Source organism: Aplysia californica, unplaced genomic scaffold, assembly GCF_000002075.1.
Source record: "Aplysia californica isolate F4 #8 unplaced genomic scaffold, AplCal3.0 scaffold00222, whole genome shotgun sequence".
Lineage (NCBI taxonomy): Eukaryota > Metazoa > Mollusca > Gastropoda > Aplysiida > Aplysiidae > Aplysia > Aplysia californica.
In genome coordinates this window covers 770,202-787,098 of record NW_004797492.1, presented here as the reverse complement: position 1 = coordinate 787,098, position 16,897 = coordinate 770,202, and the positions used below count along the sequence as shown (strand labels likewise).

The 16,897-nt window shown below is 40.4% G+C and overlaps 1 protein-coding gene across 1 annotated transcript in view; it reads right to left on the bottom strand.

Moving 5' to 3' along the window:
* Positions 1-16,897, bottom strand: part of LOC101855951 (UBX domain-containing protein 7) — a 34,644-nt gene that overhangs the window by 11,929 nt on the left and 5,818 nt on the right. The window contains exons 2-11 of the mRNA XM_005099698.2: positions 14,181-14,334; positions 13,576-13,649; positions 11,298-11,372; positions 9,785-9,888; positions 9,081-9,227; positions 8,641-8,731; positions 6,693-6,749; positions 4,179-4,252; positions 1,840-2,680; positions 272-351 (exon numbers count right to left, since the gene is read on the bottom strand). Coding sequence (XP_005099755.1) covers positions 272-351; positions 1,840-2,680; positions 4,179-4,252; positions 6,693-6,749; positions 8,641-8,731; positions 9,081-9,227; positions 9,785-9,888; positions 11,298-11,372; positions 13,576-13,649; positions 14,181-14,334 — 1,697 coding nt within the window. The remainder of the gene's footprint in view (positions 1-271; positions 352-1,839; positions 2,681-4,178; positions 4,253-6,692; positions 6,750-8,640; positions 8,732-9,080; positions 9,228-9,784; positions 9,889-11,297; positions 11,373-13,575; positions 13,650-14,180; positions 14,335-16,897) is intronic.

Below are 16,897 nucleotides of genomic sequence, written 5' to 3'. Positions count from 1 at the left end.
ACCAATCCACAAAAAAGACCCTTAGAGGAAATAATAAAAAGCAAGACTTTATGCTGTACCTACCCCCTCCAACCCCTTCCCCTACCTAAAGAATGGCAACACCAATACCCCACAGATAATGGTTATTGATTTTATTTTATTTTTGGGAGGGGGAAGGGTCTCCTAGTCACTGGTTACTTAGCATAAACAATTACATTGATTATTATAGCTGTGTTCCTGTTATATAGCCTTGTCAAAAAAAAACACCCACTTTAGTGAAAAATACACTCACTTTTAAAGAAGAGGAACAAGGCAGTTCTACTTGTTCCCTTTTGTTCTCTGGAAATCTGAGCATCAGTCGACTCATGGGATCTGTAATAATAAAATAAAAGCCTGTGTCGGTTAATTCTTTGAACACCTTGAGTCACTTTATCTGCAACACATCATGTTCACTGTTTCAGCATAAGACAAGAATTTTATGGCACTTGCAACACAATAGTCATATAAGCGCTGAGAAGATCAGAGGTATTGCAAGAGAGTCACAAACAAAAAAACAAAAAAAACAAAAAAAACAGGGAGCAGAAAGATGTTTGATAGGAAAGAAAGAGCTTAGCAAGTCCGGCTTCTTTTGATAAAACATACGACGAGAGAAGTCCATTTTGTTTCAAACCATTGAAGTGAAGGGTCACAGTACACATTCTGGTGGCCATAACTTACGGCCCGTCTACCTTTCATAGCAAAAAGGCAAAGATCAGTAAGACTGCAAGCCAACTCAACAAAACCTAAAAACCATTAACCCTAGAGCCCTGACCTCTACCTGAGCTCCTGAGCAAACAAACATTCATATGATAGTCAGAATTGCATCCATATACACTCAGGGTAGTCTTCATCATTACCAATTCAGTGTACCAGTGACTAGGCATATGTACAGTTTTACATGCCACCGGTGTACCGGTCAAGGGCTCAAAGGGTTAAGAGTTGAGATTAGAAAGAAACATTGGAAGTGGATTACACTGCACATATTCTGTAAGAACCCCAGAAATATCATAAGATAGGCCCTGAAGGGGACATGCAAAAGAAAGGAGAAGAGGTTGTACCAGGAACACATGATGCACAACAGCCTTTAAAGTTAAAGGCTTTTAGTTTTAGTAATAGTTTTACGACACTTGAAACACAATAAAAAAGGTCACATTATATGTGTCGAAGAACACAGGTGGTAATAAACACAAAAAAGGAGGAAAGATAAAGATGATAGGAGCGCAAACCACACCAGAGCACCCACTGACCACCCATACCTAAAAGGCTAAAACTTGGAATGACATTGTATGAGCTAAAGATGAAGACCCAGGACAGTGACTTCTGAAGAGATTTAATATCTTGCTTTGGGGGTGACGAGGGATGAATGATGAAGATTAGAACATTTTGTATTTCACAAATGCATGCTGACAAATATCACATGACATGGAAACAATTTTTCATGGCAAAGGGCACAAACAAATACTACATATATAGGACAGAAATTGTAACAAGAATTTTTTTTAAAGTGCATGTAAGCGGAAAGTGATACACTGTGCCAAGACCAGGCGAGAAAAAGTACATTCAGAATACAGGAAGACTGAAGAAAAAAATTCAAGTCAGATTTGAATCTAAAAGTAACACAATTGAACATAATTTATTTTTATCTTTGATGCAAAAGAAACAAATTATACAAAACCACTCATCCTCATCAATATACATTCTTAAAGATAAAAGAATTTTACGACCTGTGGGTGAGGTGAGGACAGGATGCAAGTAAAAAATAACAGACACAAAAACAAGAAAGAAGCAATAGACTACAGAGAGAAATTTGCTTCAACAAACCTGAGGTATCGCCCCAATGGTCCTTCCAGTCTTCTCCCGAGACAACATCGTTTTGCCCTGCGGCCGCGTCGGCTTCTGGGAGCGAGCACTGCGAGTTGGAAGAGGAGCTGTCCACGACCTCAGGGGTACAAATGTCTGGGGTACACACCTCCGCCTCCCGACCCCCGATCATGTCTATCAAAGTGTTCTCAAGGTTCACTTCTAGCGGGCTGTCACGACCCGGCTGGGAGACTCCAGCCCAGATTTCCACATTGTCTACAGATGCCAGAACAGCCGCCGCCGGGTTTGTCCCGACACCACTGCTGCTTCCAGCCTCCAGCAGATCCCGATGTGATATCCGAAACTCAGAATTGTTGGCACTAGCCGAGAGTCGCGACAAGCTATTGATGCTGTTACTTCTGGGGGACACTGTTGAATTGTTGTTGCCTGCTACCCACGGAGACGATGAAGGTGAAGATGACGAAGCGGTGGATGACGAAGAGAGATGTTTGAGCGATGACGATGATGATGAAGTAGGAGGATGCTTTTTTAAACGAGCGCCATTAGATATAGATGGGGCTTTACTGGGTGACGAGGAGGACGTTGATGCAGACCGGCCAGGTTCAGGACTGGCTGGGTGGTGGACCCCATTTGAGGAGGGCCCAGGGGGTGTGGAGGTGACTATAACTTCCTCGGTGTCGGAGAACGTCTCCACTCCGTCGGAGTCCTCCACTACATCTGCTTCAGAATCCGAGTCCAGCACGTACTGAGGGGAGCTTGGTGTGGTCTGGTTCTCTGACAAGGAAGCCTTTATAGCAGCCTCCATCTGCTCCTGCTCCGTCGCATCTACTATTGAAGGTTCCTGGGTGAACATCCAAAAAATATGATTTTTAAAAATAGTCTCTACTTTTTCCACAACAGAACAGAGTGAAACATCATTAAATGTCAGCATCCGCTACAAGTATAGAGCTCCATCTGTAATTTCGCTTGAACAAAGAGAAGCACATTGACGACATAATTAATAACTGTCACTTAAGAGTAGAAAAATAAAGCCAAGACAGACAGAAAGAAAAGTGAAAAAGAAAAAAAAGTAGGTCAAGCTTTAAGTAGACCATAAATGCCAAACTTCTCAGTCTATGCGCTTCACAATCCATACTATTACCCCACCAGACCTAGACCTGAGAGCATTCTGAAACAACCTCAACTAATTGGGAAGCATACAGTGAAAGCAGCCATTTATAGGCGCTAAAACACAAACATACTGATAAGATCTTTCGCTGTCTATGACTGGGTACACATTCCCACCTGAGTGAAGTAAGTAAAATTTTTTTTTAAACCTTGACCCAGTAATAAAAAAGGTTTTCTCTTTGAGCCATCAAAAACAGTTCTTCAGATGCCTGTTTGAAGAGAATACCAATAACTCATAACACCGACTTTTTCATCAAGATTATTGCTCAAACTCAAAGAAGAGTAATAACTTGAAAGGCTCAAGTAGACCTATTCAGTGTGACGGTTGCAAAAAACTGAGAGAATGCAAGATGCAGTGACACTGAAAATCTGCCAATCTTGAACAGAAAACTAAACTATAGTAATAATTAAATATCACTATCCCCCATCCAATGAAAGGCAAACACTTTAGTTCAAAAACAAGGCTTACAAGGTAAGGCGGATCTCAATTCCACACAAGGCCTGCACCAAAGCACGCTTTTCATAGAGCTCTATCAAAATTCTAAAACCTGTTATCAAGTTGCCTTCAGTGCCTCCGAATGCATCTTTAAAAAAAAATATCAATTCCCCCATTCCGGAGTCATGCTTCCCGACACTCGAACTTGAATGAACTTTGAATATCCCGGCAACCGTCGGTACTCACACTCACACGATGCTGTAGCATGTGATGTGAACACGCGCAGGCTGAATGAACATCACAGTCACGACCGACAAAAGTGAACTGACTGAGCTTTTCACATTAGGTTCTCAAATATTCAAGGACTTTACGCATTTTCCCGGGTTTTTCCGCGGGCAGTTTACAGATTTCCTCAAACTCCTGGGTCTCGCAGGTTCCTATAATATTAAATTATCACTGAGAGAATAGCCAAATATCCGTAACTTATACAAGACGATACGATGGCAAGTATGGATCCTTTGTCCCGGAATTTCTGTAACCCTACTATATCGCACTTTTTTACAGATGGAGTTGATAATGATGGAGGAGCAAGTATGGAACTGTCAGAAAGTACTGATTTCCGTAAAAATACGGAAGACTGGAAGCATTGCATTACATCTGAACTCAACAAGAGGCAAAACAGGCTGATTTCCTGAACTGAGAATCAAACTATGCTGTAATAATAACAATAACTCACCCGCTTCTGTCTCTTAGCGGCATTTGGGACTTGGCTTGCGTCAGGAACTGGACAAGTTGACAGAAATGATTTCGCTGGAAAGAGATTACATAAGCAGTTATAGTAGCAATAGAAAGAACAATAACAGGCAGTATTTACATAAGCATACCTGACTCCTGCTCACACAGATTTAGAAAAATTTTTTTAACGAAAACTTTATACATTACTTCCCAAAACAGGAAAACGAATACAAGATAAAATGACAGACTGTAAGTAATTTACCTGTGGAAAATTTACTATACACTCCACTGCTGGAAGTACTATAATGATTTATTAATCAAAACAGACCCAAATAAAATTTCCATTTGCAGAGATGCCAACCACAGAAAACCGAAATGAGTATTGGGAAATATGAAAATGTGAATTTTCAGGGGAAAATGTGTATTCCCCACGACCGACCGACCAACCAGTAATACATGTAGTAAAATGTTCAGGGTGTCCGGCAATATTTCCTGAAAAAAAATTACTAGCTCACCAGCTTGAAAAAGGGAGCACACGCGTACAATATGTATGTATCCAGTCAACAACATGTCAGTGTTCAATGTCGTACTGGGGTCTTGTTTGACTTAAGTATTTCAGTCTACTATATAATATTTTCCTCTCATTATTATATAAAAAATAAATCCTGCTTTGAGAGTTCGGAAGGGCCTAGAACAAGAAATTCTCCTATCAAGAACCAGTCTGGGTGTCATGATTCATGTCATGAACTGACAGACTCAAATTATTGCTCAAACTCAGAGAAAAGAAATAACTTGAATGGCTCAAGTAGACCCATGCACTGTGAGAGTTGTAACAACTGTTGTATGGCAAGATGCAGTGACACTGAAAATCTGCCAGTCTTGAACAGAAAGCTACAACATACACTGTAGGTATAATTTACTATCACCCATCCAATGAAACGCGAACACTTTATTTCAATAACACAGACTTGCAAAGTATGAGGGGTCCCGATTCCGCACACCACGGCCTGCACCAACGCGCGCTTTGCAGAAAGCTCTAATCAAAATTCTGAAATGTGCTTCCAAGTTTTTGTCCTCTGGTGTTGCCTTACCCTCACCCCCCCGATGGTATCTTAAACCCCCCAAAAATCAATAATCTCCTCCCCTATTCCGTAGTCATAATATACTTCGCAGTTACTCCCACCAAAGACGGTCTTTACTCACACTATGCTGCTGCGAATGCACGCAAGTTCAGTGACAGGTCAGGATGGTGAGCCAGACAATCTAAAACTCGGACCACGGTCGACGCTTGTATTTTCTTTTCTTTTTTTTTCTTTTCCACAAGTGACAGCACAGCGACGAGTCCGAGTATTCATTACATTTTACTTGCACGGCGACATTGCGTTTACACTGCACAACCTGCATGTCACAAATGTTGCGTTATCAGACAACTGCTGGCAAACTTCTCGGTGGTAACAAAAGCAAAAGTAGATCTTGATTTTCCAGATCGAGCCTCGGTGTCACATACGCTTCCGCCTGCCGCCATAGCTGTCTATTCGCGTGAAAGTGAAACGTACTCTCCGGATGGGGAATAGCTGAACGAATATAATATCACGATCGCGACCGGCAAAATTGAACTTACTGACCATATCGGACTTGTGTTTTCAAATATTCCCGTTCTGCCATACTGAAACTATAATTTTGACAAAAGATGGGACTTGAGATAATTAGGTTTACTCGCCCAAGCTGACTCTCTTATTTTTCGCATTCCAGGAAGCGTATTTTTTCATGAAAAGTCGTATTCGCGTATTTTCGGCAAAAAATCATACTAAAATACATAAAATCGTACTGGTTGGTATCTCTGCATTTGTGTGGTAGCTAACAGAACCAGCTGGAATAGACACAACTTTAAACCCAGGTAAACCTAAAACCATCAAATAAAGACTTTTTAACGGTGAATTTGAACCAGTATCACGCATATTTTATACTTCCAACACTTTTTTATCTGAACGTTGTAACAACAATGCCTGAATCAACACACAAAAAAAAACATTAGTTTTTTACAGCTTTCTTTTCATATGGCTCCCTTCAACTTTCAGGACATACAAAATCAGTGAAAAATTCCCTCCTCATCACAAAAATTACTAGGTATTTGTAAGCTCCGATCTGCTTTCCAACTGAAATCACATACACATCATGACTCTTACAATTATGTTGCAAATTTTGTCCGGGGGGGGGTGGGTGTTCCTTTATAAGTGCGTGTATCTCTCCAAACGTAATTTCCCCATTTTTGTACCCTGGAATAAAATTGCTTCAGTTCAAATGCATTTTTATTAGTTTTGTGCCTCACATTTCGAAAGGCAAAAAGAAAAAAAAAATGACTGTGTGCGATAATTACACTTTTTAAATCGAATTCACTTAAACATACTCAATTTTCCTTCACATGTCAAAAAGAAAAGACAAAACAATACTCCAAATAAAGTTAGAAGTAAACATAAATACTTTTCTAATTATTTTTTAAAATTTGCATCTTTACCTAGATCACAGAAAACTGGCCCATCAGCAATTTTGTGCCACTCCACCTGACTTTCACCTGAAAAAAATAATCATGATCAACAAAATTAATTATACAATCCATGCCAAAACAAAACATGCAACATGTAACTACTGCTTGTAACACTGCATTGGCCACTAAAAATAAAGTGAAAATCATGCTCTTGAATTTATGGGGGTTTTTTTCTTTTCTTTTTGCCTCCTTTCTCAACTTTCAATCCTAGGATGGGGGCTCTCGTGGCCTAGAGGTTAAGGTGTTGGCCTCTCACTCAAAAGGTCCCGGGTTCGAATCCGGGTAGCGACCAAAAAATTTTCTTCTCAAAATTTGTCTCCTTTCACCTCATATCATGCTCTCTAGCAATGTTCTGTCATCTGCTTTCGTTTCCACTTTCTGCCCTCACCCCGTCACCTCCTTTGCCCCTTCCTCTGGGCTCCTGATTCTTTCTGCAGCCTTTCTACTGCTACTCCCTGTCTCCTTCTCACTGCTGTCTTTCTGCCACACCCCTGGTCTTCTGGTAGGAAAGATCTACACCTAGCCTTCTCGGACAAGGGCGAAAAATCTCGGAGGGCCCGTGTGCAAATTGCGCACGTTAAAGATCCCTTGGTGGTTTAAAATCGATAAGAGTAGGCTTCGGCCGCCACCTGGGCAAAATTGAAAATTTCCTACCAACTGAAAATATTCGGTGTGTCCCGCGCGCTCATATGACCTATGCAGTTGCGAGCGCCGTAAAACACTCTACTATAAAAAAAAATAAATAAATAAAAATCCTAGGATGACATGCACAAAAACAATTAACCCTCTGAGCGCTAAGCCATTTTTACCATTACTTCCCTTCAGTGCTAGGTTTATTTTAGAAAAATGCTAATGTTCAAAATGGCTATAAAAAAAGCTCATATCTTTTTTATTTATCATAATTTCTAATTACAGTAAGAAGGAAAAATGTGTCTTAAACAATGAACTACTCTTATGTCTGGTCAGGTGTGTTTTTTTATGATGTTGTTGTTGTTGGTATAAAAATCCACATCATTTTTAGTCCAGCCTGCTTGGAGAGATCAGCAGGAATATCAACGTCCCCTTCTGGGCTTAACCTATCTAGATCTAGATCTACAACACGATATCCCAATCATTCACACGTAGATCTAAATCTTTTATTTGAGGACCTAATCCTTCTAACTCTTTATCAAAGTGGTCCGATTCCTGAAAAATGTTGGGTAAATCTGAGTCTAAATCAGCCGACGAATCCAACATTTTGAAAACTGTAAACAATATCCCAGAAAATTGCCGATAAAAAACTCCCAACCGATCCCCGACTGTGAAATGCGCGGCCAGCGGCACTAATAAACGTTGCGCTAGTGGACTGTAGTCACCAGCAGTTTAAAAAATGGCTGTTATCATGTCAGCGGTATAGTTTCTACACTCATGTCAGATCACGACCGGTGGTTGCGATGCGCGCGGAAGGGAGGTATGAGTCATCACGACCAGTGGTCGTGATGCGCACGCAGAGGGTTAACAGTATGCAAGGAGAGTGGAACAGCGGTATGTGACCCACCTCCAGATATTAACAATGAAACTGTAACAAATGAATCTAATCATTGCTATTCACATTCTCTTATAATAGTTCCATCTTAGTGTTAAAATATAAAAACTGTACTTCCTTACATCCTCATAGTCAATCTTTATCTGACGAATAAGATCACTTACATGACAACCCAAAAAGGGACATGAGATAAAAAGAAATCAATAGTGCTGACACATATTTTTCCTAAAGTCATACCGAATAAAAGTGTCTTATCTCAACCAAAACAATCTATAAGTAAAAGAGGTGATATGAAAACATAAATCTTTAGACAGACATGGGACAATCTCACCTAGCAATGACAATCAAACAGTTTTCAGCAACAACACAACGCAATGGTAAGTCTTCTCTCACCTGTGAAAGGGTCAATGATGGCAACGTAGGGCCACTCCTTCAGCTTGTAAAACTGCATAAACCTCTTGCCTTCTTCACTGTCATTGTAAACCTAATGATAGATACGGCAGAATCTTCATGAGGCAAAAGCTATTTTTTAAAACTGTTGGAAAAGCTAATTCCAATTTTAAATAGATAGTAAACAACTTTAAGGATCTTATACAGCTCTTTTAATCCACAAACCATTTGGAAACTATTATTTCTTGTTTAGAATGGTTTAAGTTTTCCCTTTAAGCCGACAAAGTTCTATGACATAGCTCTAGGACAGAACACAAACTGAAACAAACCTGTCGTCAAAAAAGAAACCAAAAACCCCCCTAAAAAACCCACAACCAATAAAGGCTGAAACGTGTATCAAACAACACAAGAAGTTTTGCAAAAGTATTTCAAGACACACAAACCTGCCAGAAGACAAAACTGTCTTTGAGGACGTTGCGAACATCTTGGCTGCTCCAGACATCACGATTTAGCACCTGACACGGAAACTCCTGGACATTCTGTACATTGACCAGAAGCCACTTGTTCTGCGCAGAGCCTGTGTCCCGAGCCTGGTAAAAGAGGTGTTTCCATTTTGTTAAGATTGCCATTCAGCAAACATAAACGGTCATGTGTCATGTCTAGTCATTCACTTCTAACACTAGGAGAGTATTATCAAACTGTCCATGCACTATGAGTCAAAAGTAGCTCTCACACACAGAAAAAATAGCACCAGAAAATAAAGAAAAATTGCACAATTAAAAGTCACTGCATTGACAGTGCTTCTATTTCTTGTGCTTACAACAGCCACCCTTGAACATTTTCTACACCATCCCCTAGCCCTTGTAATGAAGCAACCCTTAAACAATTTATAACTCCTTCCCATGCCCTCATATAGAAGCCGCCCTTTATTACCACTTCACCATACCCTCAGAGAAGCTACCCCATAAAGACTTATATCTCCTAACCTTGCCGTCTGAGAGAAGTTAATAACAATTTAAATTACAATTTTTAAAAAAAAGAGAAAGAGAAAATATCGGCTACATTGCAGACATTCTAGACCCAACATCTCACAAACCAATCAATGTCTCATCAAATTCACCAAAAACTGTTATTAGTCAAAGCTTACATTCTGGAAAGTTCCTTTGTGTGTGATATCAACAGGAGGTCTAAATAAGTCCTCCAAATTTCTTTTCTTTGATGGTCTTTTTCCTCTTGTCAAATCTTCATGATCTGAAAAACCAAATCACAAAACAAGTTACCAAACAAAATTAAGTATAAAAGTGTGAAATCAAATTATTACAGTTATACAGTGCAATCAAAAATCAAGAAGTGAGAACAAAAACATAGAAACTGGAAAAGTGAAAAGCATTAAACCTACCAGAAACTCTAAGCCATTTGCAGTTGGAAAGATTTAACAGACTAAATGCAATGCCTCTACTGACAAAGCATACCGACAAAGCATACTACCATAGGACAATGGATAAGTAAGTGTCATAAGCAGTTTCACTTTTCATTACACATTCAACAAAGATATATAAATAGACCTGCATGTGAGCCTCAACCAGATTGTCTGAAAATTTTGCGCAACCCCCCCCCCATAAGAGAGCTTTTGTGGGTGTCATAAGGAAGGACTTCCGAGTAACAAGCGACACCACCCCAAAAAACACAATAAAGAAGAGACCTAACCCTAACCCTACCCTTAAAAATTAAAAAGAACCTGCAACGGGCCTCATGTAAAAAGGCCAGAACAAGTCCAAAATGTTAAAAATTAAAAAACCACACTCCAAAACAAACAAGGAGCATCCTACATCTAAATTGCTATAATAGAGCAGGGTTTGATACAATAACACAATAGAATTGGAATATGAATCCTCCATACAGATCTAGTAATCTAAATAAATCTAGATCTAGGTCTTGTAGAACAAGTGAATAGGAATAGGCCTTGAACTAGATCTAGATCTAGAAATCCGCATCCGATTCCGAACAGAGGGACTCAGCTGAGTCTAGATTCTTTATAGTAAATAATTCACGCACCTGATGAAATGCTTTTTACCAACAATATTACAGCACAACCTATGATAGGGTTTGACACAATAGAATTGGAATATGAATCCTCCATTGAGGTCTATACATGATCTATATAAATCTAGCTAAGATCTCGATTTTATTATCTTAGAACAAGTGAGTCGGACTTGAAAGAATCCACATGATCTGAACAATCAGAAAACAAACGAAATTAAAAATGGCCGCTCGAGCACGAAACTGAAAGTAGATAATTTAGGTCGTCGTCCTTTTTCGCATTCGTATTTCTACTCAGGTTCCGACAATTATGTCGGAAACACCGACGTCGGCGGTCGGCACGAAAACGAAAGTGCCCACAAAGCCGACGGGAGAAAAAGGGGGCGCTGGCAGTTGGCCAGGCCCCGCACGACGCACATTGACTGATACAGGTGGGCCTAGCGATAGCATCGGCCGGCTCGCGGGTCAGGTCGCGATTGTCGGATTTCAGACGATTGTCGGCAAACATGCAGGTCTATATAAAGAATAATTATTAACAACACACTCCTTAAAATTCACAATCCAGTTATCAAGCTCAAAAAAAAATAATAATAAACAACAAAACTACGGAAATGACTCACAAGCCTCTGATTGAAAATCTCTGAAGCCATCAAAAACGGAAGCAGCATGGCGTCTAGGTCTCTTCATCCTCCATGCTGAAACAAATTTTCAAGAATCACTTAAAATCTGATGATTAAAAAAGACTTAGCTTCTTTGGAAACAATAAAACATTTCCTTGTGAAGACAACACGAACAGAATGCCATTCCCCTTCAGTCTGTCTGACTGACCAGTCAACACCTGTCTTGTGTCAACTGTTCATGGTTTGGGTAAGGGACAGGATGGTGGTTAAAAGGTTAGGGACAGGGTGGTTGACTGTAGTAGACTAGTAAACCATCAAGTAATAATAATAATACTAGATAGCATTTGTATAGCGCAAATCGCCACTCAACAGCAAGCTCTATGCACTTCACAATCAATACTATTACCCCACCAAACCTGAGAGCATTCTGAAACAAACTCAACTTCCTGGGAAGCATACAGTGCGAGTTGCCAATTATGGACGCTAAAACACTAACATACAGACAAGATCTTTCGCTGCCTATGGCCAGGTATCCATTCCCACCTGGGTGAAGTAAGGAAAATTCGTGTAAAGTGCCTGCCAAAGACACAGCGTTGGGCCCACATCTCAAACCCCTGAACCCGAACCTTACGATTACGAGTCCAGAAGCCTAACCACTAGGCCACCGACGCCATTAAGTAGAACAATTGTCAGACTGGTCCAGTGGTAGAGCATCAATTTGGGCAGAAACATGGCGGCAGACCATCAAGGGGACTGGTACCAACAAAATAATACAACTCCCCCTCGAACAAAATCAGGGCTCCCAGTGATAAATTTTCCCAACCCTGAACATTGTCGGAGGATCGCGATAGACGCAACAAAGACGAAAACGAGCACTGACTGAAAGGATCCATGTAAACAAACAAAACAAGGTATACAGACAATGGCACAAAACAGAAACACAATAATGCACTTGAAAGGGGAGACCTGTAGATCTTGCACAAGTTTCTGTTTCACTTTCTTAACAAGGCCAAATTTAATTTTGTATGCAGCAGCAGATGCTCCTAATTGCACGGAAGCTAGGGCCTGTGGGTCTGTACTGCAGGCTTTAGCTACATCCACAAGCACAGGAGCAAATGTCAGAGGCATTGAATGCTGAGCCATTACAGAGAGAATCATGGCTTCCATTGAGGCTACCCTGTCTGATAACGGAATCATCGGCACTGGCTTAGGTTGACTCGAGCTAGATCTAGATCTAGTATCACCTCCTCCATCTTTCTCATTTGAATCTGATGTTACTTCTTGCACTTAGGAAACTTTAGGGGATCCGAAAATTGGGAAAACCTTTTTGGATGGGTTGACAAAGCTCCATTGATTGTCACATTCACAACATCTTCTAACCACTGATACTTCCACTTATTCTTGCAATCTTTGTCTATTTCTTTCACAATGGCCTCTTCACTCTTTGAGAGAACGTGATACGCCATCTTCCAGGCTTCTTTGTTGTTCTCTCTTTCCTTCCAACACAGACCGGATGTTTGGGAAAAGAAAATGTTGCCAGATACACGTATTCGCATAAATTGTGAAAGTCAACCGATTTTGATAAAAACAGGAAAGGAAAAGTAAGAAGTATTTATGAACAGGAAGTAAAGGTGGGCTGTTAGTGCCAAACTGGCATACATCGCTCTATTATTATGTTCTTCATTTTTTCGAATTTTTTCTCAGAGAAGATAATCATGAAACCCGTGCAGACGCGAAGCGCGACGGAAACATGACCGCGCGATGCTCCGCGACCGCTGATCTCAGCCCCGGACTTTCTCCAAACCGCGAACCCCGGAAATTCGCGGAAGTCTGAGAGCCCTGCAAAATGCATTGGTAAATCAAGGAGACATAATGAATAACCAGGAGGGCAAAAAAATCGTTTTTTAAATATGAGATGACTTATTAACAGAGACCTCTACAGAACAGCAGATTAAAGCTGTGTCGGCTTACCGTACAAATCACACACATACTTTTAGTCAACTATCTATTACAAACTAACAAACACAAAGAAAAAAAATATATAAGATTCACATTTTCATAAATAATGACCCAAGAGTCCTTTCCTACCCAGGTAAATAAACTGAAGGAGATAAATTCTTAAAAAGTATTCTGTGTAATAGAACTAGACCAGAACACTAAATCTTTTACCCTTGTTATCAGTTTCAGCATGACACTGAATTGATGAATCCTTTTTTTTTTTTCAACCCCTACAGGAAAATAAATCATTCCTGAAAACTCAACAATAGCAAATTCTTACCTATTTTGGTACTGTCTTCTTCAACTAAAACTTCTGTTCTTTGAGGTATCGGGGCCCGCACAGCATCATCAGCACTGGAAAATTGTAAATGAACAGAACAAATTTATATCATAACATATTCTTGTTAAAGCAAATTAACATTTGCAAACAATTGATCTGCATATGATGTGAAAAACATCATCAACACATTTATGATAATTTGACTAAAGAAGAGCAAAATAAGAATGGTCATTATACAGAACTGGATAACATACACCATTTACTTCAGAATGACTGTCAACTCCCAAACCTTAAAAACTTTTGCTAATATTTATCAGTTAAATAGGTTTCAACCTTGAAGTAATAACAATAATAATGAAGATAATTTCTATAGCGTCCACTCCCGTCGTGTAAACACAGCTCTAGGCGCTTAACATAAATGCATGTACGAACAAAAACATAATTTTTATACATATACAGCATCCAGATGAAACCTGATAAACGACAAAGTTCAAACTTATCTCCTTAGAGGGAAATGCCTTCTCACTAGGGAGGAGCAGGTGCACACTCTTCAATTTAAATGTAAGAAGCAGTTTAAGACGGAAAAGTAAGCACTCAGCACGTACCTTTCAGCTGCTCCAGAGGGACCAGACATGTCTGTGTGTGTGTTTGATGGCCCTGCTCCTGCTCCACCACCACTGTCCATGTGCATCCCGACTGCAAGATCCAAATTGCCAGAACATGCCTCCAGTAAGCTGACAGCAACACTTCGCCCTGCCCCTAAATAAAATATCAACATGGTCAAACATGTGTGCAGAGAGGCAACAATTCAATAATACAAATCTCCCACTTTAAAAAAATAAATTCCGCCCCATGGGACTAGAATCTACAATTTTCCTGTGAAAGTGAAGTACGTTTAGAACCTAGATCTAGTAGTGTTTACTCTAAGGTATCAAAGAAAGGGGGGGGGGGGGAATAAACAGGGGGGATTGGACAAGTGGTCCAAATTTTAATAATTGGGGGGGGGGGGGGGGGGGGCAAATTCAACCTCATCATACCCCCGTACTAGTAGGAACAAATCTGTTTTTTATTTCTCCTTCAGTAAATAAAAGAACAGAAAATTAAGGTAGCCAACCCAGTACCGGTACTAATACCGAGGGTATTTTGCCATAAAATATTTACAACAACAACAAAAATGAAATTTCATTCAGATAATATATAGAGATCTATCTAGAATCTAGAATTAGAATCTAGATATAATGTTTCACATAATTGTCGGTCGTGGCAAGCTGGAAAATAAACGAGGGATGTGCAAAAAAACCCGACAATTATTAAGCGGGAAGACGCTTATCATTCGATACCTTAGAGTAGTAAGGAAGGCTCTCTATAGGCTATGGTTGAGCATCAATTTGGGCGCTTTCTCTGTAGTTCCCACCCCTCTTATTTGGGCCTAGATCTAGATCTATAATATGTTTGATGCGCTGCGATCGAGAGATATCAAACCTTACAACTGCAAAACATCAAATTATGGTAAAATTCAGGGGGGCATGCCCCTCCATATATTTTTATTAGGCCAAGGTCAGGGGGGCAAGCCCCCTTTAACCCCCCTACTCTTGGGGTCAAAACCAGCGAATAATAATTGAGGGTGGGAACTACCAAAAAAGCGCCTCAATTTGCAGAGGCAGCCTTTTTTTGCCTTTCTAAAATGGAAGTAGCTATTCTCAGCCCGGTTGACACTTGCCAGTGTTGGCTATTCTTACCAAGCGTGAAACAAGACCTGTTTTTCCTAATTTCTGAATAGGCCTATGTCTATCGGTGTGAATGATCAAACTGACAAAAATATAGGAAAAAATGATGTCCCAGCACTAAGTAAACTAGATCTAGATCTTATTTGGCGGTCTGCAAAGATGCTACGGCTATTTCACTTTTCAAATCGAGCCGAACTACGCCGGTGGCCATTTTGTTTTGCCAAGAAGTTCTTGCTAGATCTAGGCTGCTACTCTCCCCTCCCCCCCTCTCTTTCAATTGAATGCCCGCAGAAAAAATTACACGCTTTCACTTTCAACACAAGAGCGCTGGAAACATGCCCTTACAGACAGAACGTAAGCGCTTCCAGTGAACTGTCATACCTAGGTCAGAGGTCAGAGAACAATGATGGTTTATGTCAATAATGCTAAAGCCGTGTTGTAGGCTAGGCCTAATCGACATGCGACTACAGAGAGAGAGTAAACAGGGCTGCGATTGGCGGAAACTTTGACCCATGAATACATTAAGTAGGCTTGCGGTACTCTGGGAATTCCGTTTCGGTCTCACGCCTTTGACATGACCCTCTTCTCACAGCGGGTTTGGAGCACTCATCAACGAAGAAGAAGAAGAAGAAGAAGAAGAAGAAGAAGAAGAAGGAGAAGGAGAAGGAGAAGGAGAAGGAGAAGGAGAAGGAGAAGGAGAAGGAGAAAGAGAAGAAGAAGAAGAAGAAGAAGAAGAAGAAGAAGAAGAAGAAGAAGAAGAAGAAAAAAGAAGAAGCAGGAGGAGAAGAAGAAGCAGAAGAAGTACAATTTAGTAGTAATACACGTTACAAAATGGGGGACTTTTTCGTTTGCTACCCTACCTTGAGAGAGAGGCAGAAAGAGAGAGAGAGAGAGACAGAGAGAGAGAGACACAGAGAGAGAGAGAGAGAAAGAGAGAGAGAGAGATGTCCATGCGCCATGATACGTCAACAAATGGGTCGGCGGAGGTGACAGTGAGGCTACTGTTGTGAAAACAAAAAAGCGAAAGTAAACACACGGCTGCAGAAGTGAAAACAAAACTAACCGTGCGTTTTGGCACTTCACCAGAAACGCTGACATGTAACGAATGCACAAAAGTCATGTTGACGTGCTGTCTGTAAGGGCATGTGCGCTGGAACGTTTGTTTATACCGCAGAATTCAATAAAAAGTGTAGAATTCTGTGGTTTACACAGAGTATCACGTTAAATGCACACCGGGTGAGAATAGCCAAAAGACCCGCCCTCTCAAAACGAGTGAGAAGCCTACAACTAACTGTGAGAATAGAGGTGGCCTTATATTAAAACAGGGACAGGGTCAGATTCTTCGGCCCAGCATTCTTAAAAGATGATATAACAGATAAACAAACAAAAAGTGGGGCTCTTTGAAAATTGCCTTCCCGTTTGTTTACTACACATAAGAAACAGAAGTGATTGCTCAGGACAAAAGTAAAAGTGGCCATGTAGGCTAAGTGAACCCTACCAAATTAGCCAGTAATATTTTTCTGCCTTTTTTGCATTAACAAATTTATTTTGGCCAGATTGAAATGTGGACCAACCGTGTTTACATGTGTATAATG